The following is a 14,803-nucleotide window of genomic DNA, read 5'->3' on the forward strand; positions in this document are numbered from 1 at the left end:
GAAAATTGAATTAAAGAGGTAAAGGAACGAGGTGCTATCTCAAGACATCTTAAGATAGGCAAGACTATCACGCTCAAAACTGTTTCTAATTGCCAATATGATACGGTAAATAGCCTTTTTGTAAACAGTGGTCGATGAAGAGTATGGATCCCCTAATTCAGAAAGCCCTCGGTATAGCTGACGATTCTTCATACGCCTCTGGTAATGTTTACTCTAAATCTTGTCTCTTATTAAATGCTAGTAACAAGCTAGAAACTGGCTCAACAACGAGTAAGTGGTCCTTCACACAGGATGAGTGTCTAGCATACAGTGCAAGGCTTGTTCTGGAGCGCCTCGGCAGCAGCGTAGAAGGCCGGCTTCGCCTCGAGCGTCTCATTGTATAGACAGGCACCACCCTGTCCTGGAAAGAAACCGGGAATCCATGAGTAGGCATCATCAAAGTCCCAGACTACAACGCCGACACAGCGCGGTCCGGCCTGCTTGCAACTGGCGACACTAGTATAGTAGTCCGCCGCCTGCTGCTTTTGGGCCTCGGCGGTGTAGAAAGGGGCCTGAGAGAAACGGATGTCAAGTTCGGTGATGGCGACCTCAAGATCGGCCTCGATGTAAGCCTTCTTGGTGGCGAGCTGGTCGGCCAGGGAAGGAGTCTCGCCGACGATGAAGTGGGACTCAAGACCGACTCCGTCAATACGAATTCCGCGCTTGCGCAACTCGGCGACTAGCTTGAGAACAGCATCCGTCTTGGGGCCGGGGTTCTCAATGCCATAGTCGTTATAATAAAGCTTGACCTTGTTGGCGTGAATCTGAGCAAGAGCTTCCTGGGCATACTGGAAGGCAAGGTAGAAGTATTCCTCTCCAATTGTGTCGTACCACACACTGGAGGAGAAGGTACCATCCCCGTTGATAGCTTCATTGACGACGTCCCACGCGTAGCAGCGCTTGCCAAAATGTTGGACAGTCTTGAAGATATGGTTCTTCATCACTCCTTTGAGCTCCTTGGCAGTCCAATTCCTGGAGGTGACCCAGTCGGACACTTGGCTGGCCCAGACGAGGTTATGGCAGCGGACGCTGTGACCATAACTGTCGGCCAAGTCCATGAAGTAGTCGCCCTGAGTGAAGTTGAAGACATTCTGCTCCGGCTCGGTGTACATGAACTACGTCAATAGAATCGTCGCGTCAGCGCCAATACCGAATAAAGAGTACCATTCACTCGGGCTTACCTTCAATGCGTTTGCGGGAGTCACTTCGCCAAACTGCTGTCGTAGGATTTTCAGATAAGGTTTGTCGGTTGTCGCTGAGGTTCCAGGAATATCGGCTGCAGTGCCAAACCAAAGCATGCCATTACGCCGAGCAATCTTATCGAGATTGACGTTGTTCTTGTTGCTCGAAGGCGCTGCCGTGGCCAGGCCAGCGAGGAGAGTGGTAGCAGCAAGGGAGAAACGCATTGTGAGTCGCAAAGGGAGGCTTATTTACCCTCTTTGGTTGGACTTGGTAACAGCAGTGACCAGGGTGGACAAACAGAACGTGCATGGCGCTTTATATATGTCTTCGAAGGGAGGGGCAATTGATAGTAACTGAAGCCATCGACGTCCTGCATTTGACCCGGGCTGGCCTGGAATTTCCGGCTCTAGATCGCGCTACTCATCCCCGCAGGAACAACCGAAATGACCTTGTCTAGGATGCAGGCAATTTCTCTGGGGTAGCTTGAGGCAATTAGGCTATTATGCCTGGTATAGCCAATGATACCTTAGTGTGCATTGCGCCGAGGCCAGCCCGTGAGGAGAATTGTTCAACAGAACCGATTGTCCGAGGATTTCTTCGCCTCTGGCAGTGTCAGACATTTTACCCGCAGCGCTTGTCGACGATAAGTGAATTTTCTGTAGCCATCTCAAAACACCCTGAGTGTTGGCAAACGGCATTCAGCCGGATGATTCATGCTAAATATATAGCGGCCGTGTGTTATTGTGGGGTAGGATATCAGAATACAAAGCTGGCAATACGAGGCATCCCATCAACTTGTGGATAAAGAATGAATATACAACCCCATATTATTGAGAAATATCTTTGATGGATCTAAAGTTGTGGACCATCAGCACCCCTCATTCCCTCTTGTGGTCCTCAGGGGTTAAAGCTGCCATGCTTTTTGTTCCTCCAAAAAGGGGCCTCAACTCCTCAGGCACCGTTCCCACGTGGTCTGAGGGCGGTCAAGATATCGACCAATGAAGTGAATATTTGCTGCATGACTAATCACTTCTCTGGCAACTTTTCGCCCTGAACCGCCGTCGGGCTTCCCCACTATTCCTCCATATTATTCCTCCGTAGCTCCCTCCCTGCACCCTTCCTCGGCTCAAAGACACTTCGGACTCGTTGTCAGATTCTCATTGCCTCCTATCCAACAGATAACACGGAATTGTCAAGATGCCCGCCACGGACGCTCTCCGTACGTGTAATTTGGCCCAATTGACGTACTGGATTGGATGTCTGCTAACCTGTCGATTAACCTACTTAGAGCCCCCACTTACCCCAGCCGAACGGGCCATCGTCAAGAGCTACGGTGGCTGGACCCAATTCATGATCAGTTTCGGATTGAAGCCGTACGAGCTTGACGATATCGATGAAGCGAAGTCTATTGTTGCGTCCCTTGCTGCCGATCATTAAGGAGTGGATGCAAACGGCTAAGGACTCCAGAACCGGGGAACATTACATCCTCGCTGCAATACAGCCAGGTCGTTTCTTTGTGCTTTACTTCCTGTCTCAGCTTGCCTCGTCGATGCTGGGGAGAGCAATCATTCCGATGCAATGATAAATTGGTTCGTTGCCCTTCACCTTGATTTAGCCTCAGGTGTCTGTGCAACCGACCGGCTGCGACGATTTGAATACTGGATGACTATCACCATATGTGAAAAAAAGACAGAGGAAACTGGTGGCTACAGCTAGTATCGGAATGTCCAATGGCAGTTGTCCTTCCTGGACTTTAGAATTCTTTCTCTGAGTCCAATGAGCAATATGGCCTCTGTTTTGCTCAACTCAAAAGTCGTGCTCCTTCAATACCCAGCCAAATCAACGGACTGCTTTTTGATTAGTCAAGCTCATCAACAACGAATCTGCCCGGCCATTCGAGAATCCTCTCCACTTAATTCCTCGGGAGCCGCCGACGGGACCAGCAGCGTCTGTGGGGCTTTCACTTTGATATGCTGGCTAACCCACCCTTTTTGCCGTTGAATGCCCTTCTGGGCAAAATTGACTGCATCGATGAAATCACAATCCCAGAGTGCCTGACTCGCAGGAGAGAGAGCGGTCAGATGTCCTTCGATATAGGTCAGGAACAAGTCCAGGGACTGCAGCGCTGCCAGTGCCTCGTACGGATCGTTCGATTCACCAATCGCAGGGAAGATGCTGTCTCGTAGGCGCTCGGCTACTCGGCGACCGTACTGTTGGCTCTCGTGGTATCGCTCGATAATGGGCTTGAAGTGGTCCAAAACCTCACAGGTAATGCGTCTCATCACCTGGAGACCGCCTTGGATCTCCATGTCATGGACCAAACGAGGGATCATGTCTACGTACATGTCGCGCAGCATCTCCAATGCCTGGTCAGTCGCTCCCAGCCACAGCTCCAGCCGACGGATGAGCTTCTTGTTCTTGCTATTGTCTCGCGCGCTGCTTGCCGCGTCGGGTTTCTTCTGCTCGACACTCCGAACGGCCATCGTTTGTCGTTCTTCTTCCTTTTGGACACACTTTTCAATGCGGACGGCACCGGACTTGAACATCGGCTGTTTGGAAACTGGGTCCCATTGCTCTGCATTCGTTAGCATGCGGTATTCCATGCCAGACTATCTTCTCTCGACATTGTACCCACCAATTGTAAGCTCGTTCGCCGCCCTTGCTCTCCCGTCCGTAGCGTCCCAATACCCAAAGTGAAAAGGAATGAAAACATGTCCTTCGTTGATCCCCCCGATTCTTACTGGGAGCTCAACACTCCCTCGTCGGGATCGCACGATCACCAGCTCCCCTTCAGTGAGATGGAGGGCTTTGGCGTCTTCCACCGAGATCTGCACAATCGGCTCCTGATCAGCTTGCTGCAAGCGCCTCGCTCTCCCGGTTTTGGTGCGCGTATGAAAGTGGAAGACGTTTCGACCAGTGGATAGAAGGAGAGGGTAGTCCTCATCTGGGGTCTCCAGCGATGGTTTGTAATGTGCCGACTTGAGAATGGCCCGGCCAGCAGGGTTCATCGCCTGGTATTGCGTCTTGGTGTACGGGGTACCGGTCTCCAGATCATGACCATAACTCTCACAGTAATCCGTATCTGTGAAGAACTTCCCGTCGTCAAACAAGCGGTCTTTGCCATACGGATGTTCTTTAGTGCATGGCCACTGGATCCCCGATCCACCGGTCAATTTCTCATATGTCAGTTCGCTGCAGTCGAGGGGCCGACCGAACGACATCCTCCTCCACTCATCAAACACTTCTTTGGGCGAGATGAAGGGAATCAAAGGCTCCCCGTACTTGTTCTTGAACTCCATGCGCTTCGCATAGTCAAGCCAGATGTCAAGGTCTGCTCGAGCCTCCCCTGGTGGGTCTACAGCCTTCATCGATAAATGCATGGTCCGGTCGACGTTGGTGAAACATCCCGTCTTCTCGCCCCATTGTGCGGCAGGGAGAACGACATCTGCAACGGCCGCCGTCTCGGTCATGAAGATATCTTGCACCACTAGGAATAACTCTGGTTTGGTGAGAAGGTCTCTGACCCGGTAGAGATGGGGTAGGCTGACGAGGGGGTTAGTGCCAGACACCCAGAACATCTGGATGGTACCATCTTCGATGTAGTTGAGCATGTTTTGAATGTGAGTGGGCTGGTTCCAGTGCGGCATGTGCACCAGGTCGATCTTCCACACGTCGGCTATCTCTTTCATGTGTTTCTCGTTCTGGAAATTGCGGAACCCTGGATATTCACCATCACATCCTGTCTCACGATTATTTTGTGCCGTCGGTTGGCCGTTCATTTGAAGAATACCACTGCCCGGCTTGCCAATGTGTCCCAGCAAGAGGTTGATGTTGTTGATCTGGCAGGCGGCCGCGGTGGCTTGGTTTGATTGATAGACTCCCTGTAACGCAGTGGACAGGAGACTACCACTGGTGCCGATGATCTTGGCGGCTTCTTTCAGCATATTGGCAGGAACACCGGTTATTTGCTCCACATATTCCGGCGTATACTTGGCCACGGTCTTTTCCAGCTCCTGTCGCCCAACGGTATGTTGTTCCACCCACTCCTCATTCACCCAGCCGTTCTTGAAGATCAAATGCTGCAACCCATTGAGCAGCGCAACGTTGGTTCCACCTTTTGGAGCCAGATGAACTGTCGCGTGCCTGGCCGTCTCCGATTCTCGAGGATCCACGACCACCAGCTTTGGAGGATCGGGTCCGGCCAGGCGGTCCAAAACACGAGACCACAGCACTGTCTGAGTGTTCGCCATGTTGTGTCCGACCATCAAGATGCAGTTTGTGAAGTCGATGTCTGTATACGAGCCCGGCTGGCCATCGCTGCCAAACGACTCGCGCATACTGGCAGCCGCCGTTGCGGTACAGAGGCGAGTATTGCCGTCCCTTCAGTGGTCAGCTCATTTTCCGGACAAAAAAAAAGAGCGCTTGAGACAGTCAAAGCGACCTACATATGCAGTGTATTCAAACCGGCCTTTCCGATCATGGCAAGGACGTAGTATTCCTCCAGGAATAGCTGTCCCGTGGTATAGAAGCCAATGCCATGGTTAGTTAAACGTTTTTGAATGTCTTTCGTTTTGTCCACAATTAGGGACATGGCCTCGTCCCAGGATGCAGGTTCCAGCTTTCCATTTCGGCGGATCAGGGGATGTTTCAGACGGTCCGGATGGTTCATTGATTCCCAGCTGGGGGATGTTAGCCGGTGGTTTTGTCAGGCCCCGGTTGCTGGCTTACCCATGAAGACCTTTAGGCCCCAGTCTTCCCCTGTTCACCCGGTCGGTGATGCGCCCGCGCACACCGACGACTTTGCCATTTTTGACTCCAATGTCTAGGCCACAGCCGTTGCTAGAAGACTTTCAATACGACATACTGTCGGCCGTAAGAGAAGGGTGCTTACCTGCACAGCACACAAGCACTCTGCACCCATTTCTCCGGCTCCTCCAGCGTTCGTACGTCGCATCGGGTCGGCCACTCATGCTTGTAGGGCGTGCGCTGTCCATAGACATTCGCAATCGAGTCTCGTGTCTCGTATACTTTGGTCGTCATTGTATTGTAGCCTCGGCGATTCTGTATAACGGGGAATGGTCTTTAATAGGCCAATGACCCACGCGAATGACAGTCAAGACTTGAAAACAAAATCAATTCTCCATTGTACCATTAATTACCCAGAGTCATATGGAATATCTGATCAATGTGTGGAGAAGCTGAAGATGAAGCCAACGCAGGGACCTCTGCTATAACCCCGCTGACGTAGCGATCCGGCATTTTCGGCCCATCGCGCAGCATCAGCGAGATATATCGTTTACCTAATGGAGGAGTAGAGTTTGGCCCAAAGCTTTTTCCCTGGGGAAGTTGTGCACACAGAAGGCATTGATATTGGCTCAACGACGAGGGGGTGGACGAGACAGAGTTTAAGGGCCGGTAGTTTGCGATGACTCCAAAGTGACGCCATCCGCATCATCCGCCCTTGGCTTTTCCGCGGCTATCCACGAAATGCCTCAAAAACAGGCCTCGTGGAGTCAACATCCCTGTTTATGAACAGTTACTCGTGGTGTCTAACCGAACAGGAATAGTGCCAGCCGTATGCAAGTTGACAATTGTGTCAAGCAGAGAGTTGGGCAGACTTGTAAGCATTAAACCTCAAACCAGGATCTTAAAAAAAAGGGCATTGATCCCATCAGAAGATGTTGATATTACATTAGGCGGTTAAAAGTTACCGATTGAGCTGTGTCATCATGGCCATCCATTATCCTGAGGCACTGCAGCTGATTCAAGCGGAGGCTCAGCGACATCGCGACGCCTTTGTCGCTGATGGGGATCATGTTCCTATAAGCCAGGCAAGGAATCGCATTGCTCGCGAGACCGTAACTAGTCAGATATCGACCCCAAAGTTCGATACCTCGGCTATGGATGGGTATGCACTGAGCTCCTCTGCGACGCAGGATGCGACCATCGACCAGCCGGTGATATTTGAAGTCAAAGGCTCGATCGCTGCCGGAGATGAACCTTTGCTGATTGCCGCGGATGAACAATCGGGGCGCCTGTCTGCGTGGAGATCATGACCGGAGCTCCCTTCCCGGCCAGCGTGACCGGCGATGAATTGGACTGCTGCGTGCGAAACGAGGATGTTGCAGTCACCGTGGACGAAACGTCCAACCGCCGATATATTCGAGTCTTCAAGCCGGCAAAAGCGCGGCAGAATCGAAGGCTTGCAGGAAGCGACTTTAAGAAAAGTGACATCCTCGTCGACGCGGGAGAAGTGGTCCATCCGGGCCACATCTTGTCATTGGCATCAGTTGGAATCACCGAAATCGCAGTCATACGCAAGCCTCGGGTAGCTGTCATGTCTACTGGCTCGGAGTTATTGCCTCCTGGGCTTGATCAATCGCCCTTGCATCGGATCAGCGATGCGAATGGACCTTATCTAAGTGCCACCCTGGAGAGTTGGGGTGCTTCAGTGGACTTTTTGGGAATCGTCCATGATCATGCCGAGTCCCTGGAACACGCGCTGAGTTCGATTCTGAGGAAGAAGGAATACGACGTAATCATAACCTCTGGAGCTGTTTCCGCCGGCCGATGCGACTTGATTCCTGAGGTAATTCGTCGATTGAATGCCCGAGTCGTGTTTCACAAGGTTGCCATGAGGCCAGGCCATCCTGTACTTTTCGCCCGGATTCCCGACTCCTCGAGCACTGATGGACATTTTGGGAGAGCAACGGCGTTCTTTGGATTGCCCGGAAACCCAGTAGCCAGCGCTGCCTGTCTGCGCTTCTTGGTCCTTCCATACTTGAAATACCTACAGCTGCAGCCACCAGACGATCCGTCGCATGCATATCTCCTCCCTCCCGACGACGTGGAATCCTCGACCACCAAAGAGCCTCCAGTAGTATCTACATTCCGCGGGGACATGGACGTCTTCCGACCGGCATTGGTCCGCGGCTCGTCAGGTCATGTACAGGTAAAGCTCATACAGGATCACAGTCCAGGAAAAATCAAGCCGTTTCTGCATTCAAATTGTTGGATCCATATCCACCAAGGCGTTTGCGAGTTGAATGCAGGTGACATTGTCGACATTTACCCAAGCCACTGAGTTCCTCTGCGGACCAGCTTTGTCTCCCTCCTATGGACTCACTTGAGGTTTGGTTTTCATATGGGACGACGCCACCTCCAAATCGGCTGGCGTATTGACGTTAAAGATCCACCTCTCCTCGTGCGGTCGTATCATCTTGCCACGCAGACGCCTCACCACCGCACTGGGTCCGAGGATCCCATTTCGAATGTTCTCTTTGAGTGCGCGCAGTGCGTCCGGAGACCAGATGCTCAGTAAAGGCTCACAGAAGCCATCTCTATTCTCGAAACAGGTGACTGGCGCAGTCCATTCGCCCCGAAGTTGAGCCAGCGCGGCGACAGATATGAATGGATAGTCACAGGCAACTACCAACCAAGAAGCAGCTTCATCCTGGTGATGAGCAGCCAGCAATCCGGCTGCTGGACCAATGCCGCCGGTGCTGTCATGTTCGCTGGGGACTCCGGGACCGTCGTAGACTACATGTACCGGGAAAGTGGTAGTCCCGCGGTTGAGGATCAGTTGATTGTGTGCGACGGCAGTGATATGGCGATCGTTCGCAATGGCTTTTAATGAGTCGTGATCGTGCAATGAGAGAAATACCACGTCCGACTCGGGAGATGCCTCGCGTAGAATGATCAGTAGATGGACGAACAAGGGGACATCACCGACGACGCGTAAGAGTTCTTTGCGAGTGCCCATTCGCGATGAGTGGCCTCCCGCCAACAAGAGTGGTTTAAGAGTAGGCATCGAGGATCCTAAAGTAAGGAGGTATGAATACAAATCCAGGACAACTTGTTGAATCTTGGTTACCCCTGCTTTTATACCCAAAACCATGTGGGGAACAACCCTCCAGTCAAAATGACGACATACACCGAGCCTTGAATGTGATCTATAGTTCTGAATTCATGTAGCTCATGTCATTCAAATATATACATTCAATTTGATCTCTCTCCAGTATAGATACTCCACCATGCTTCCTCCTACTTCAAGTGCGACCGGTATTCCCTTGATCACGCTGTTCCAACACGTCGCTGTCGAACCGAGGATCCAGTTTGTTCAGGATCTTGCTCGAGTGAGGCTTGGAGGTTTCAGGGGCGGTTGCTTTGGCTCCGGGGCCCCAAAGGCAGGGGCTTGAGAGGTATCTTTCGCTTTGTTCTGATCGGAAACTTCGGACGGGTGGACGACGTTGGATGCCTGCGTGGGATCCCGCTGGAAGGAAGGGGGTTGCGACATGTTGGTAGTTGTATGGAATGTGGACAGAGTTGAGAGTTCGAGTAAAGGAAGGTCGTACAAACCGACTGATTAACGATTAATGATCAATGGTTAATGCTTAATGGCTTCGACACAGTCCATCCTTTGCACAGGACATCATTTTATACCTCGACACTCTGAACTGCCGTTTCTTACATCATATTGATGTTGCCAACTCACATTTGTACATATGATGCAACACAAATGGATTTCTCCGCGGTATCTCCGACATAATGTCACAAGTTCACAGCATCATTCCAGTTGGGATTTCCACCCCGTTATTATGCTGCTAGTAAGTCAAGGTCAGTACTGAATTTGCGATGATATAAATATAGGTACGTTATCGATTTCAATATACTGAACAGCTATGGGCGTTTTCTCGATGCGCACACTACTCTGGGCATGGACAGCGCCACTCCTTGAGACGCCTCTCGACAGCAATCTGCAATCAATTGATGTATATTCCTCGCTTCCTCCAGCATCCCCTTCCGCTGCAAGGACCCGGCAAACTCCTCCATGGTCATCAGATGTTGGTCCCCATTCGCCATGGCCAGGTCCATGCGATCCCGGAAATGATCCAGCCGGGCACCTGTAAAGCCATTGCGTTCCAGGATACCGGGTAAGCCCAGCACCCAATCATGTCTTCCATTTGAGCGAACAAAATGAAGCAGCCGGTCAAACGCCGGGGTGTCTGTGCCTGCATTTTTCTTGATGACATGTGTATCGGGGTAGTTGAGATCATCCCACTGGATGTACCCGCCGGGCTTCAGCATGCGGTACGCATTCTGGATAATGGGGACGGGATCGCTGTGCTCTACCACCAGTATCAAAAGACGGAGGTGGACGATATCGTATCTTCCGACGAGATGTTCCGGAACGGGACTGAGGATGTCCCAGTGGTACACGGTGACATTGTCTGGCAGCCACTGACCCGGTGGGGCTTTGGAGAGATCAATGTCGAAGCCATCGAGGACAGCTGGTTCCGGTAGTTCACGGGCGAGGTCGAGGAGCCAGATGCCTGTGCCGCAGGCGAGGTCCGCGATTCTCAGCGGCGACGAGGGCTGGGTGTGTGGGATGGGGATAGATGGGTGTAGGTTGAAAGTCAACGAGTCCTTCCAGAGATAGAACTGGAGGTTCAGGCGACAGGTGGCAGCATAACCTTTGTCGAGCATGTAACCATTGCCGTCGGCGAGGTGGAAACCAGACGAGATGGTCTCCATAGTGAGACGGGTGAGAGGGACAAGAGTCTGACAAGCTTTTGCGGATGGCTGGCTTGTCATTATACTATAAAAATCCAACAAATTAAGGGGGAAAAGAAATGGGCCTCCAACACTAGATCCTTCGTCGTATTCCGGCTGCATTAGTCCAGTTGGGCCTCTGCCACCCAGATTCTCATAAATCGAGCGACGAGAAACTGACCAAAAAAAATGTCCATCTTCACTGCCGCCATGTCGTCTATTCAGGTTGGCCTTGCAGTGGGCAACGGCACTGGCCCCGAGCTGGCAGCCGTCTTTGAGCGTGTTATTCGATCGCTGGCTGCCCCCTACAATGTCAGAGTCACCTTCCTGCGTTCCGAACGCATCTACAATTCCTACTCCTCGCTGCTAGCTATCAATGACACCGACGCCGTGACAGAAGAAACTCTGGCAGACGCTGCCCACTACCATCAGTTCTGCAAAGAAGCCGTATCCTGCGGCGTGCGCGCGATATTCCGTACTTCGATCAGCGCGCAAGCCCTCTACCTCGTCCGCGAGCAGCTCCAAGCTATCAAAGTCGAACACTTCACGTTAAGTCCCGCTTCGTCTATCCTCCTCGTCCGCGACCAGGCCCAGGGATTCTACTCGGGCGCCAACAGCGTCAACGCCACCAAGGATGCCGTCTCCCGCACCGTGCACTTCAGCAAGGAGGTCTTCACACGCATGCTCTCCTACGCACTCGCCAGCGCCAGTCAGCTCTGGGGAGGAACCAACTCGGTCACAATGGTCTACAAGTTCCACCTCTTCGACGGGCTGTTCCACACCTGGGCAGCAGAGTGGGAACGAATGTTCGGCGTTACGATCCGGTTTGTACAGGGCGACACCATGAACCGCGACCTGCTAGCCTTCGGGGTGAGCGGCCATAATCTGCTCATTGCAGGCAACGAGTACGCGGACATTATGCAGACCATCCTGCTCGATAGGTTTGGCTTCGGGGCGCAGGAGTCCGCATGTGCAGAGAATGTCTATCTTCACCCGGACGTGCAGGGCCTGAGCGAGTACCAGACCGCCCATGGTTCAGCGGATGATCTGGTCGGTAAAGGCGTTGTCAATCCAACGGCTACGATCCGCGCCGCGGCCGCGCTGTTGGAGGATCAGGCGGGCTGTGCCGGTGTGAAACAGAGGGCCGATCGCGTGTTGGGGGAATTGGGGGCCAGGGGCATTGGGACGCCTGATCAGGGAGGCACAGATACGACGGAGAGGTTTGTGGAGGCTTTCCTACAGGGGTTAGATCAGCCACTGGACGCGCACAACTACGAGGCCGCCTCCTGGTTTCGGGGGAAGCGAACGGCCGTGGTGGTCGTGGACTTCCAGAACGATTTTGTCACACAGTACCAGAACCAATCGGCCATGACACGGGTGGCGGCCAACATCCCGCGAGTGGTGGAATGGGCCCGACAGGCTCGTATCGAGGTGATTTTTGTTCGGTTCATAGGCGACGAGCAATTTCAGGGCCCTAGCTGGCGCTACCGGAATCAGACGCAGGGGCGACGGCCGTGGTGTGTGCACGGGACATGGGGCGCCGAGATCTTTGGTAGTGTTACCGTCCAAGCGGGTGAACGAGTGTTTGACAAGAAAGCCAAGTTTGATCCGTTCCTGAGCGAAGAGTTCGCGCAGTATATCGATGGTCGAGGATTTGAGGAGCTGCTGGTGGTGGGTTTGTACACGGATGTCTGTGTTGATGCGACGGTGCGAGCGGCGTTTCAGCGGGGACTGTGGACCACATTGGTGAGCAAGTGTACGGTGGCATTGCATTTCTCGGAGGAACAGATGCTGGCTTACATGCAGCAAGTGTATGGCAGCGAAGTGGTCAAGATGGACGATTTGCTGGCGACAGGGAAGGAGAATGGCCCCGTCTCTAGCAGTGGATAAGGAATAGATAGATAGATTCCGTCTCATCATTATTGGCTATCCAACAACAGCTGCACGTCTTATGCTCGTGACTGGAGCAGATGAAGACACGAGGTTACATTTATTGAGTATTGATCCCTGTCAAAGGGCTCACTAGTTGTGTGCCGTCACCTCGTGTGGCCGACGAGCCGATATTAAAAGCGGAAAGCTAAATAGATGACTGTGAGACATGTCCGAGCCAGGTAAAAGAACTCTTTCTTATTAACCGTCAGCACGCCACTCGCCCAGAGCATGGACAAGGATAACAATGTCTCAAATTGACAGCTCAGTCTGGTTCCAACCGCATATCGGTCCGCGTCTTCGGCCGTGCGTCCGATATGTCTACAACCATTGGAGCGCCATTCCTGACGAGGACCTCCCTGCCCATTTACACGACATCGTATGTGAATCAAACGCTTCACCCAAGCTCTGCATTATACTAAACCGTTCTAGCGCAACAAAGCCTGGCCTTTAGGCAAATACCCCTGCATCGGCCTCTGGATCTTCCTGCTCCCTGGTTTGGCCGCCTTCCCGCAATTCCCCGTGATCCTGGCTCAAGCCCGGCGGCCGCAATGTAGGATACTGGATTTGGGATGCGGCCTGGGACAGGAGTTGCGCTTCCTGGCGGCTCATGGCGCTCCCACGGACCTGATGTGGGCGGTGGACATCGAGCCAGGTCTATGGCAGTTGGGATATCAATTATTCCGTGACAGGGACCGGATGAAGGCGAGGTTCATTCAGGGAGATTTCCTGAGCATGGCGGACGAAAGACTCACCGAGCTTCAAGGCAACGTAGATGTGGTGATAGCCTCGCAGTTTCTTCATCTGTTTAGCTGGGACGGCCAGGTCGTGGCGACGAAGCGGATCGTCGCATTGTCTAAGCCGGGGACGATGCTAGCGGGATATCAACAAGGCAGGAAAACAGCTCGGGAGTATATGCGGCCCTGGGGAATAATGTTCTACCATAATCTCAAGTCATTTGTCAAACTGTGGGATGTGGTGCAACACGATACAAACACGCAGTGGAGGCTAGAAGTTACCGAAGTAGATCTCAAGGAATGGGGCATGGAAGAGGAGGACGTGCAATGGATGCCGGGAGATCGCCAAGGGATCAACTTTGTTATTACTCGCATCTCATGATCGTCCAAGACAGGATTATCGATGAACTATCAGTTCTTCGTACCCTCAAACACGCCGAGAAATCCCTGCAGCAGTCTTACACATTCGTCGATCCGATTAACGAACGGCGCACAGTGACTGCAGACCATCTCCTCAACGATCCAATCCGTCTGAGTAGCGGCGATCATGGCACGCTGAGCTCCCTCGGGAAGAGCCTTGTCCAGTGTAGGAACAATAAATGCCAGTCGTCCGGCATACGCCTGGTCTGCCCAAGCTGGAGCCGGTTGGGGAGAGTTGAACGCCAACGTGGAATGAGGCCGGATGTAACCCGCGAGACTTTGGGCCACGTCTTCATCAAAATCAGCGGCAAAGTTGCCAGCCGGGTCATCGGGGATGTTCACTTTGTCGTAAGGCTTATAGAACGTTACTCATCTGTTCCGATTGATCCATGTAGTAGGAAGAGGGGTAGATACCTTGTCCAACAAAATCCACGGGGGAGATACCCTCCCTGTAATCCCGCACAACTTAATCCTTCCGGAACCAGGAAAGCCGCGATGAACACCATTCCTACGATGCCACCAGACTTGCCTTGTTGCATTCGTTCCGTTTTGGCAAGTCCTTTGGCGGCCGCGGCTCCAGGCATTCCTGCGTAGGAGTGCATGACCAGAAGGACATCACGGCCCTCGTCTTCCACTAGCGGACGGATGATGCTGGCGATGGCATCGGAATCAGCTTTGCAGTCTGCGCTCGTGGGATCGGCGGGGTCCAGAGAGGGATATCCAGCATAGCGGACAGGATACCCGGCCTTGTTGAGAGCATCGAGGAAAGGCTGATAAAAGTCTGGAGTGATCCATGCACCGGGGGCGAAGACGATAGTGGCCATTGTTATTGCCGTATAGATCAAAAAAGTGAACGATAGACGCAGTCTCATGACGTCCAGGGTGAATCAGGCGCTTAATATATAGCTATGACCTTGGCAATCAGCGGAATAAATCACCTCGAG

At 52.7% G+C, this 14,803-nt stretch overlaps 9 protein-coding genes across 9 annotated transcripts; 4 read left to right on the forward strand and 5 right to left on the reverse strand.

The window, feature by feature from the left end:
• Positions 1-299: 299 nt before the first annotated feature.
• P174DRAFT_464856 (endo-1,4-beta-xylanase) lies at positions 300-1,445 on the reverse strand (the record flags this gene model as incomplete). The annotated part of the gene is made up of 2 exons (XM_024830463.1): positions 300-1,154; positions 1,221-1,445. The coding sequence occupies 2 exons, from the start codon at positions 1,443-1,445 to the stop codon at positions 300-302; spliced, it is 1,080 nt and encodes a 359-aa protein (XP_024677249.1).
• A 973-nt stretch (positions 1,446-2,418) lies between these two features.
• Positions 2,419-2,658, forward strand: P174DRAFT_425682 (uncharacterized protein; the record flags this gene model as incomplete). The annotated part of the gene is made up of 2 exons (XM_024825308.1): positions 2,419-2,440; positions 2,510-2,658. 2 exons carry the CDS (start codon positions 2,419-2,421, stop codon positions 2,656-2,658), a joined length of 171 nt encoding a protein of 56 aa, XP_024677250.1.
• A 160-nt stretch (positions 2,659-2,818) lies between these two features.
• P174DRAFT_446180 (molybdopterin oxidoreductase family protein) lies at positions 2,819-5,598 on the reverse strand. The gene is made up of 2 exons (XM_024828519.1): positions 3,857-5,598; positions 2,819-3,796 (listed from the first exon to the last, which is right to left on the reverse strand). The coding sequence occupies exons 1-2, from the start codon at positions 5,556-5,558 to the stop codon at positions 3,093-3,095; spliced, it is 2,406 nt and encodes an 801-aa protein (XP_024677251.1). The 5' UTR covers positions 5,559-5,598; the 3' UTR covers positions 2,819-3,092.
• A 1,352-nt stretch (positions 5,599-6,950) lies between these two features.
• Positions 6,951-8,305, forward strand: P174DRAFT_425684 (molybdopterin molybdotransferase MoeA; the record flags this gene model as incomplete). Its single annotated transcript, XM_024825309.1, has 2 exons — positions 6,951-7,264; positions 7,300-8,305. 2 exons carry the CDS (start codon positions 6,951-6,953, stop codon positions 8,303-8,305), a joined length of 1,320 nt encoding a protein of 439 aa, XP_024677252.1.
• Positions 8,306-8,335: 30 nt separating this feature from the next.
• On the reverse strand, positions 8,336-9,031 carry P174DRAFT_379838 (molybdenum cofactor guanylyltransferase; the record flags this gene model as incomplete). The annotated part of the gene is made up of 1 exon (XM_024822940.1): positions 8,336-9,031. One exon carries the CDS (start codon positions 9,029-9,031, stop codon positions 8,336-8,338), a length of 696 nt encoding a protein of 231 aa, XP_024677253.1.
• Positions 9,032-9,178: 147 nt separating this feature from the next.
• On the reverse strand, positions 9,179-10,755 carry P174DRAFT_516300 (uncharacterized protein; the record flags this gene model as incomplete). The annotated part of the gene is made up of 2 exons (XM_024832316.1): positions 9,179-9,493; positions 9,931-10,755. 2 exons carry the CDS (start codon positions 10,753-10,755, stop codon positions 9,341-9,343), a joined length of 978 nt encoding a protein of 325 aa, XP_024677254.1. The 3' UTR covers positions 9,179-9,340.
• A 228-nt stretch (positions 10,756-10,983) lies between these two features.
• On the forward strand, positions 10,984-12,663 carry P174DRAFT_516301 (isochorismatase family hydrolase; the record flags this gene model as incomplete). Its single annotated transcript, XM_024832317.1, has 1 exon — positions 10,984-12,663. The coding sequence occupies one exon, from the start codon at positions 10,984-10,986 to the stop codon at positions 12,661-12,663; it is 1,680 nt and encodes a 559-aa protein (XP_024677255.1).
• Positions 12,664-12,916: 253 nt separating this feature from the next.
• P174DRAFT_397548 (class I SAM-dependent methyltransferase) lies at positions 12,917-13,821 on the forward strand (the record flags this gene model as incomplete). Its single annotated transcript, XM_024823804.1, has 2 exons — positions 12,917-13,081; positions 13,135-13,821. Exons 1-2 carry the CDS (start codon positions 12,950-12,952, stop codon positions 13,819-13,821), a joined length of 819 nt encoding a protein of 272 aa, XP_024677256.1. The 5' UTR covers positions 12,917-12,949.
• Positions 13,822-13,850: 29 nt separating this feature from the next.
• Positions 13,851-14,683, reverse strand: P174DRAFT_464864 (alpha/beta hydrolase; the record flags this gene model as incomplete). Its single annotated transcript, XM_024830464.1, has 2 exons — positions 13,851-14,200; positions 14,293-14,683. The coding sequence occupies 2 exons, from the start codon at positions 14,681-14,683 to the stop codon at positions 13,851-13,853; spliced, it is 741 nt and encodes a 246-aa protein (XP_024677257.1).
• Between the last annotated feature and the right edge of the window lie 120 nt (positions 14,684-14,803).

The sequence above is a fragment of the Aspergillus novofumigatus genome, assembly GCF_002847465.1.
Source record: "Aspergillus novofumigatus IBT 16806 chromosome Unknown P174scaffold_12, whole genome shotgun sequence".
Taxonomy (NCBI): domain Eukaryota; kingdom Fungi; phylum Ascomycota; class Eurotiomycetes; order Eurotiales; family Aspergillaceae; genus Aspergillus; species Aspergillus novofumigatus.

Coding starts and splice junctions, on each gene's coding strand:
- P174DRAFT_446180 (XM_024828519.1), bottom strand. CDS start 5,558: ATGCGCGAGTCGTTTGGCAGCGATGGCCAGCCGGGCTCGTATACAGAC. Junction 3,797..3,856: donor GGCGAACGAGCTTACAATTG/GTGGGTACAATG, acceptor TAACGAATGCAG/AGCAATGGGACCCAGTTTCC.